Source organism: Glycine max, chromosome 8 (assembly GCF_000004515.6).
Source record: "Glycine max cultivar Williams 82 chromosome 8, Glycine_max_v4.0, whole genome shotgun sequence".
Lineage (NCBI taxonomy): Eukaryota > Viridiplantae > Streptophyta > Magnoliopsida > Fabales > Fabaceae > Glycine > Glycine max.
The window spans coordinates 46857020-46866420 of NC_038244.2; the positions used below are offsets into that span (position 1 = coordinate 46857020).

At 39.1% G+C, this 9401-nt stretch overlaps 1 protein-coding gene across 1 annotated transcript; it reads right to left on the reverse strand.

Annotated features, from left to right (window-relative positions):
• Positions 1-230: 230 nt before the first annotated feature.
• On the reverse strand, positions 231-7071 carry LOC100808864 (uncharacterized). The gene is made up of 4 exons (XM_041017731.1): positions 5675-7071; positions 2266-2837; positions 1935-2154; positions 231-1733 (listed from the first exon to the last, which is right to left on the reverse strand). The coding sequence occupies exons 1-4, from the start codon at positions 6890-6892 to the stop codon at positions 384-386; spliced, it is 3360 nt and encodes a 1119-aa protein (XP_040873665.1). The 5' UTR covers positions 6893-7071; the 3' UTR covers positions 231-383.
• Between the last annotated feature and the right edge of the window lie 2330 nt (positions 7072-9401).

Below are 9401 nucleotides of genomic sequence, written 5' to 3' on the forward strand. Positions count from 1 at the left end.
TCAACAAAGTAAACCGCAACCATTAGAGACTTGCCAATAATGATTTGGTATGCCAACGTTTATTCATGAATAAATCAAATACGATAGCAAGAACCTGGTAAATCGTAATTTGCTAGTTATTGCATATCAATTCTATTGACTTCAACAGAAGCTTCAGGCTATCTAATAAAAAGCAGAAGCTTCAGGCACGTCACAAGTGTCAAACTATACAGAAATAAATAGCCAAACCATTAACTCATCAAGAAAGATTGATTTAAATTTATCCGAATGGGTTATAGGTAATAACAAAAATGCATTCACATATTCCTCATACAAATTTAGGAAGACAAGCACGTGCATGAATACCTAAATTGACAAACATATCGTACAGTATATATGATGGTTTAGATGTACTTTAAACCAGAGATATATTGTTGCCTAGTAATTAGATACTGGGCCAGGGAATATATAACTCCTAATATACCCAAGATCTTAATCTTGAGTACATCTGTACAAGCAATAGGAAGCAGATTAAGAGGCAAAGTTATCCACGGGGATGAGTCACTCTGCTTCGTATGGCTCCACACGTACCTGTTGAAAAGTATATGACTGGGGAAGGTAAGAATGAGGAGGGCCAAATTCTTCACCACATAAATCCAGTCTGGCCCACCGATTTGAAGACCCCATCCACTATTTCCTTGCCAAACATCTTCCCATGTTCTGTAGAGGGCAGTTATAACGAAGTAGGCCGAGATGACAACAGTAACAGGAAAATATCTATGTTTGTCCCCAAAACCAGTAACAAAATCCGAATCTTGATTAAGCAGCAGCAGAATAGGAGCCAGGAAAAATATAGAGCGGTTTGAGCCACCAGTAAGGTTAACATTCAGGACTAGACATATGGCAAAGCACAATACTGTGGCAACATTGCCAACAGCAGGCATCCAGGCTCCATCAGCAGCCATCCTCTTAATTGTAAAGGAGGGTGCTGTAGTAGTCCGACGATGCTGCATAAACCTCATCCTTGGCAGGAAACTAGCAGATGCACTTTGACCGGAATGATTTTGTCTAATTCCACCTGAATCAATAACCTTCTCCCGCAAAATTGAAGCAAGTTTATACTTTATCTCCAAGGCTATAAGCATGAAGATTGCTGCATACAAACCAAGAAGGGATGTCCGGGCACCCTCTATTGCCAGCAATGTTGTAAGCTTCTTCTCCTCCTCACCCAAATTTCCTATCTCGCTATCTTCAAGAATATTTTTAATTCTCAGCTGGCCCTCCAAAAGATAAGTAACGGGAAAGAGAGCCACAAGTAGAGCAAATACCCAGGGCAAAAGCTTTGTGCTTGTAGCAGAGGGTAGATGAGTGAAGACAACAAAAACAGAGGCACAAACCATAGTGACAACAATGAGAACATGCAGAATGCCAGCCCAGAGAAAGTATTCAGCAGCAATGTAGATACCAAGGGCAACCCCCATAGCAATGGAGTAAAATGTCCGTAATTCAACAATGTATTTAATGGGTATAATAGATGTAATGGAAGCTAGAGTCAGCAAAATTGCAATAATAAGAAGCCAAGAAGGCCAGGTAGGCTTGCCAGCTATATAGCCATAAATTGAGATATCATCAGTAGAGTGACGAGCAGTCTTGATTAGGTTTGATTGGTAAGTCAATGACACAGGAAGAGGTGGCTGCATTAAAATAAAAAGTAGACCAGTTGCCACTACCAGCACTAGACATCTTTTGGCAGACTGCAGAGAGAGAAAAAAAAAAGGTTTATGATCAATCTTTAACAACAGATTAAATAGGAAGATATGATTGATTACTTTGACCATAAATAATATCTAATTGGTTATGAATCAAGTGACCACCAAAAATTTGCAATCGATATTGTATGATCCCCACTCCCAAAATAAACAATGAAAAACACAGGATTAGATATATATGCATACCAAAACATGAGAGAAATGAATAGCAACAATTGGAACACAAGCCAATCCAGTCAACAGTATGCAGAAGCCCAAAAGTAAACCATCTGAAGGAGACCTTCCATTCCACCACTGGAGGGCTTCAAAAATTGTTTCACGGCAAAACCATACAGACAAGGCAACCACACAGGCATGAACATAACCTTGCCATGGTTTCATCCTAGCAGTAGTTTTTGATCTATCCCTACAAAATCCAACAAGAATTATAATAAGGTTGACAATAAAGTCTAGAGGTGAAATATAGGTTAAGTAGGACCCCTTCAAACTGGCAAATTCCAAAGATTGTCACAATTACCTGTAAAGAAGCAATGGAGGAGAAACAGCCAACAAGAGAACTGCTGAAACCCACACAACGGACTTTGATGAAATAAACAACATGGCCAGCTTTGAAGAAAAGAGGCAAGTCAAAATCCAAACTGCTTTTCCTCCAATTCGATGATCCACGGATAGACTTCTCACCAAAGCCAAACCCAATAAAGTTGTCATCACAACCATATAGCTAGGATACATCACCTCGTCCTCAAATCCATAATAGTAAATGCTGGAGTAATTGAAAAATCGGTTCTCAATGTAGCATAAGAGCAATGCATGGCTTATCAAACCAGCCTCAGATAAAAAGGTCAGCTTTGATGGTAAAAGAGCTAAACCAGGAATAGCCATAGCTAGGACAGAATTTGCTATTATGAGTTTACAAAAAGATTTAAGGGACATGCCTGCCATCCAGATATTTAAATCCCAGAAGTTGTGCAGAACAAACCATGTAACCATCAAACTTCCAAGAATAACAAAAGCAAAGTACGATGTTAGACTCTTCTTTTCAAAAAAACGAGCCAAATAAAAGCCAGCAACTGCAGGCAGAGGGAGGAACTGCAAATCAAAGGTTGAAAATATCTCAGTAATAGAGAAATTCTAAAAGGGTTAATGAAATTAAAATATTTAACCACAAACATAAGCAATATTATCATAATCCACCAAAGATGTCGGCACACCAAGAATTGAATTTTTAAGAATGTCGTGCAGATAACCACCCAGTTGTTTTCATGAAGCAATATGAATTTTAGCACAATAAACGGTATTTTTCCAGTTACCACATTTAATATGATGACAAGGGTAGTTAATTGTGGGTCAGCAGCCGTCCTAAAAAAACACTAACAGTATAGTGGAACATAGAGTGACCATTATACAAAAGACGACAGATACAATTAAAAAGTTTCAAAAATTAAAGCAAATAAGATTCATTATTTTAAGTTTAATACAGATAATATCAAATAAATAAAACTGAAGTTTGCATTAATATTAAACTTACTAGTTTATAATTACTATACAAAATTATAAATTATCAATATTATCATTGTTGATATCTCACATGATCAACTAGAGATATGGCCAATGTAGTCCTATAAGGCTTAGGAAGTCTTCACCTTACAAGTCGATTTGATGGGGTTGGGTTAGATCCAAGACCCAAATTCTATAATGATATTAAAGTATATCCTAGATCTGTTATTGAGTCAACTATATTTGTTTACGCTCTGAATGTAAATTCCTAGGTGTAAGAGGGTGTTGTTATTGGGCTACCCGCATTTGTCTATGCTACAGATGTGCAGTGCTAGACAGGTGTGTTAAGATCTCACATTGACTAGAGATATAGCCAATGTGGTCCTTATAAGGATTGGGCAGTCCTCACCATGCAAGCTGGTTTTGTGGGGTTGAGTTAGAACCTGAACATAAACCCAAACTCTATGAATAATATACTAATTTAAAATAATGACATAAAAGTAATAATTAAGAGTTTAAAACAAATAACATGAACAGCCAATAATAATCAGTGACACAAACAAAAGTAAACAGCCCATGAAAAACCTAAACAGGGTATAAGAAGTAATCTAGATAGATAACATTAGAAAATAATACGTGCAGTAAACCATTTTAAATGCAATTTTGACAAATTATAGCAACTTTCAAGGTAGAAAGATACACCAAACCCTTGGGGTGTTTAGATGGATCCCACTACCCATAAACTTTTTATTCTGCTCAGTCGAATAGATTGCAACATAGATGGATAAATGGAAAAATACAGCAGTAATCTTGGACATTGAGCAAGACTATATGTCATTAAAGGAGACATTGACAAAAAAACAGTTGAAGGGTTAGGATTTAATGGGTCAGGATAACAATTTTTTTACAGTAAAGAACAGACAGATAGGAGTAAGAAATTTACAAGCAATATTAGGCGATTGTGGGATTGGTATAGGGACTGTTTGGGTGCTGTCTCAGATCTGTATAATGATTTTGAACAACTCTAACTTTATTCAAAGGCTTTCTAATTTACAAGACATGTTAAACTAGAAGAGTATACACACAACTGTCTCATTCACTTACCCTAATTACCATCTATTATCATATATACTAGCAGCACTATCAGTGGTCAGTAGTAAAGTCAAAGAAGCAATAACTAAAAATGGCAATAGTTTGCTCGAATTTCTATTCTATTGAAGCTATAAAGTTTTACAAAACATGTTGGCAATCAAATGATATTGATGCAAAGTGAAAAATAATCAGAAAAACAAAAGAGGAGAATATAACCTCTGTAAACAAAAAATAAAAACACACTCAAAGTTAGCACAAAAACACTCCCCAATACCTTCAAAATTCAAATATCTGTCCAAGTGATGCCCTGGAAAAAGGCCAAAGGTGTAAAATGAGAATAAAGAAAAAGAAAAGAAAACGCCAAATAGAAAATGATCCTAATGTTCCTGGGATTCCTTTTCCAAAGACAATAGGTAACTTTAATAAAGTTTTCATGGTTTATCTTGATAAATAAGATTGGTTACTGACAACATGAGATAATTTCTTATTCCCTATGCTTCCTCGATACACTGTACTATATTTTCCCAACACACAGCAAGCAGAAGCAACACCAAAAACCTGAATGAAAGAAAAATGCCTAACGAGATCTCATACAGCTCAAACCAGTCCAGAACAGAGAACAAAAGCCAAGAGAATCACACACAATCCAGAAACAGGGAACGTTGTAAACCCCACCAGAAACAGCTCAGATCAGTCACACAAGCACCAAGGTGGCACAAATTAAGTCATGTAGCCCAGCCAAAGCACAGATGAGGTCACAAAACCCTACATTAACACTAGGGTTTGAATGGAGAATGTTCAAAGCAGGTTCAGTTTTGGGTGGGTGAATGATAGACGTTGTCATTTAACTGAGTGGTTGGGTAAATTTTAGGCCAGAACAGGATTATTTTGCATCTGCCCAGTCTCCAACAACCACATTTCAGCAGAAGCTTGCAACATTCTGGAAATACACACATGACAATTATTTGTAAGTTCACAAGTAATCCCACCAAAATGTGTTAATGTGTAGGAATAGGATTGCAAAGGCTTGAGGAGTAGATACAACCGTACAACTCTATGGTCTGCATTTAACAACCATGCTCCACAAAGTTCAGCCTAAACTAAATTAAAAAGGGTAAAGCTGTGTCCAATGTGAAGGGTTTGTTTGGACAAGAGAGCTTAAGAGAATTAACAAGAATGATTTGGTCCAAAAGGCAGACCTGAAAAGGCTAATCCCCTGAAGTCTCAAGGATCCTACCGTAACTAATGGTGAGTCCCACTATAATAAAATTTTCAGTGCAAGAATATTCACAAGAGACCATCACGTATAAAATAAAAAGTAAAGCATTAGCACTTACAAGTAAGGGAAAGCCCACAACTAGTGCTCCAGCAGCACTGACCACAATAGCGGAAGTAGTGAAAGCAACAGAGCTGAGGGCATCAGAAACCATACCCATGGCATAAGCGGCGGTGGCAGAAGCCCCTCCAAGCATGGTGATAGTGACAAGAACAAAATTGAGGGGCGGAGGGACCTGAATGTACCTAGCAAAGGAATGGAAGACGACCCTGACCTCCAATGCAACGACGACAAACACCAAGGCAATGGCGCCATTAACGACGCGGATGCTGTGGAGCTGGTCGGGGTTGCTGGTGACCCACCAGAGCGCCCCTCGGGTGGAAGCATAAAGCTGAAAGAGGAAAGGGATGAAGAAGAGGAGAAGCAGGTCGCAGAAGGAAGCAGCGGAAGAGAGAACGAGGGAGTAATGAGAAGCGACGTGGAACAAGAGAGGGACCAAGACAAGGTTAAGAGTGTGGACGCAGCTCTCGAGTGGGCCCAATATGAAGCTGTCACGGGGGGCCTCGCCGCCGTGGTAGCGTGCTTCGTGTTTGGCCTTGAAGGAGGAAACACGAGGGACAGAGAAGAGCCAGTAGAAGCAACAGTTGAAGCCGGCGAGGTAGTAGGCGGCGTTGTTCATGCCGAGGGCGGCGATGGAGGCCCAGGCGAAGAGGGCGGAGGCGGAGATGGGGAGGCAGGCGAAGAGGAGGCGCTCCAGGGTGACGGCGATGGAAGGGTTTTCGAGGAGGAGCCACTTGAAGTTCAGGGAGGACCAGACGCCGAGGAGGAAGGTGGTGTGAGCGCAGAGGAAGGAGGCCAGGACAGCGACGGCGACGGAGGAGTTGAAGGCGGCAAAGAGGGAGGAGGAGGAGGAGAGGAAGAAGGCGAGCTGGGAGAAGATGAGGGAGAACCAGACGGCGAAGAAGGCGGCGGGCTTGAGGTTGAGGGAGTCGAGGATGTAGGAGATCATGAGGCCGACGAGAAGGGTGGCGACCACGGTGGTGCCACCGAGGTCCAGGAGGAAGAGGGCGGAGGGGAGCAGGGGGATGGCGATCCGGTAGTTGTGGGCGAAGGAAGAAGGGGTTTTGAGGGATCTGGAAGACGAGGTGTTGCCATGGGCGTGAAGTGACGGCGAAGTAACGGAGCCGTTAGGGTTTGGGGAGGAGGAGGAGAAGAAGGAAGGAGCGCTGGTGGAGGAAGATAACGGTATGTGGGGACGGAATGCGCGGGGTTGCAGCATTTTTGTTACACAGCGAAACTCGATCGAGGAAAGGGAATGATGAAGAAGCTAATTGCTGACTTCATTCATCTCCCAAGCTCTGGTCAAACTCGATTCCATGGGCCTCAACATACAAACCCAAAGCCCGCTCACTTTGCTTGGGCCGCCTTCTATCTATATCACCATACTCAACAAAATGAAAACTAGTTCCCATAGTGTATCTTCAAATAATGAAAACTAGTTTTTATCGAATTAGTTACCAAAGTCGTATCTACGGCTAGGCAAAGTAGTCGGTTACCTCAGGCCCACTAAAATTGCAATCATTTTATCATATACTAATTTAATACGGCAACCATTAATTCACGTCAAGTAACAAAATCATTTTTTTGTTTAATGAAACGAATGTCAAGACTTTAAAGTGTGCAAGTCTAGAATTACAAATTTATACAATTATCATATTATTGGCCAATAGTAACAATATTTACAACAGTAATATTTACAACAATATTTGCAATATATATATATATATATATATATATATATATATATATATATATATATATAATTTAATATTTTCATTTGAAGTTTGGTGTGGACTTTGGTGAAGAATTGATGGTGGTGTCTAGTAATGAATTGGAACAAGGGTTGACTATGGAGGGTGTAGGGGAAATATGAGAATGGGAAAGTAATGGTTCTGCAAAATCATGGTGAGGTTCTTTCTCTGTGCAACTAATGTACTAGAATAACATAAACAACCAAATACACAAAGTGTAGATATGTCAAATGGTGTATTATGCAACTTTTCATGTGGGGAAACATTATTTAGGAATGGTGTAGGAAGGCAATTGATGAGTAATAATGCATGAAGAAGAGCATATAACCAAAATAGAGGGAGTAAATGTGATTGAAACAACAAGGCTCGTGTGACATTTAAGAGCTGCTGATGTTTCCTCTCAACAATGCCATTTTTTTAAAGGGTTTCAACACATGTGGTTTGACAAGTGATGCCAGTTTCAATAAAGAACTGATGTATTATAAATTTTGCACCATTGTTAGACTTGACAATTTTAACTTTAGTATCAAATTATCTCTCAACCTGATTAATGAATGCTTTCAAAAGTGTTTATGTATCGGCTTTTGAGTTTAAGGGGAAAACCCATACATATCTAGTGTGATCATCAACAATAGTGAGAAAGTATTTATGACCATGTATAGAGGGAATGGCACAAGGGCCCTAAATGTTAACATAAATCAAAGCAAAGGGAAGAAAAGCACGAGATGTATTGTTAGGGAAAACAAGTTTCTTTTGCTTTGCTCTATGGCAAGCATCACAAACAATAGATTTATTAATGGACAAATCTGGGTAATTTGCTTTCATTACAAGAATCCTATCATGAGACGGATGTCCCAATCTATAGTGCGAAAGATCAAATGGCATCTTATTGCAAGAAAAAGTAGAATGAGCAAAATTTGCTAAGGAACTTGAGTCTTGACCAACAATTGACTGCATCTGAAACTTGTACAAACCATCATTCACATTAACTATACTAATCATCTTCTAGTTGATAGTGTCTTGTATGAAACATTGAGTGGCATAAAAAGTGAGCTTACAATTCAAAGAAGTGACCAATTTAGAAATAGAGATGAGATTGAAATTGAAATTAGGCAAATATTGGACATTTATAAGGTAAAATGACTCAGTAAAGTGAATTGTCCCCGAATGAGTGGTCATAACTTATTGACCATTTGGTAACTTAACAATAATGGGTTGAATTTGTTTATATGAAGAATATAAGCTCAAGCAGGAAGCAACATGATTAGTTGCTCCGGAATCAAGAATCCAGGCAACTGAGTCATGCTTACTTACAATGCAAGTAGTTACATTTCCTACAACAATGTGAACTGAAACACGAGAGGGAAATGTACCAATCTGATTGGTGTGAGAGGAAGTAGTAGAATTTGGATTTGTTGCATTAGATTGTTGTTGAATCAAAGCAAGTAAAGTCTAATATTGTTGTGGTGTCAATTTCATTTCATTGAATTGAGAAATACTTGAATTTAAAGAATCAAAATGTGATTTAACACCATTATCAACACTACTTCTAGTATCGACTACTGCATTATTCATTGAATTCCCTTGGGGTCTATAGAACTTGCGGCCAGGAAGGTATCCAATTTTCTTATAGCATTCCTCCACTATATGGTCAGTGATGTCACAGTGTGTGCATACCTTGCTTCTTCTTCCACTTGTGGTGCCCCTACCAAAAGATCCTTGACTTCCTCTTCCTCCTGTATTAGATGAAAAGTTGGATGAAAACCCATTATTTCGATAGCAGTCCTCTATTGTGTGATCTTCTCTACCACAATAACTATATGAAACTCCAAAATTTCCGTTTGAGCCCGAACTTGCAGCATTAACTAGGCTTAAATTTCCAATCATATTTGAACTAATAATTCGTCTCTATTGTTGATCCATATAAGAGAATACTTTTAGTGATCTTAGGTAAAGGCTCCATCATTAGAATGTTGA

Bases quoted from the DNA above. Each gene is read 5' to 3' on its own strand.
- LOC100808864 (XM_041017731.1), bottom strand. From the start codon at position 6,892: ATGCTGCAACCCCGCGCATTCCGTCCCCACATACCGTTATCTTCCTCC. The intron at 2,838-5,674 runs GTAAGTGCTAAT...TTTGATTTGCAG, and splicing joins TTGTGGGCTTTCCCTTACTT to TTCCTCCCTCTGCCTGCAGT. The intron at 2,155-2,265 runs GTAATTGTGACA...TGGATTTTGTAG, and splicing joins CCTCCATTGCTTCTTTACAG to GGATAGATCAAAAACTACTG.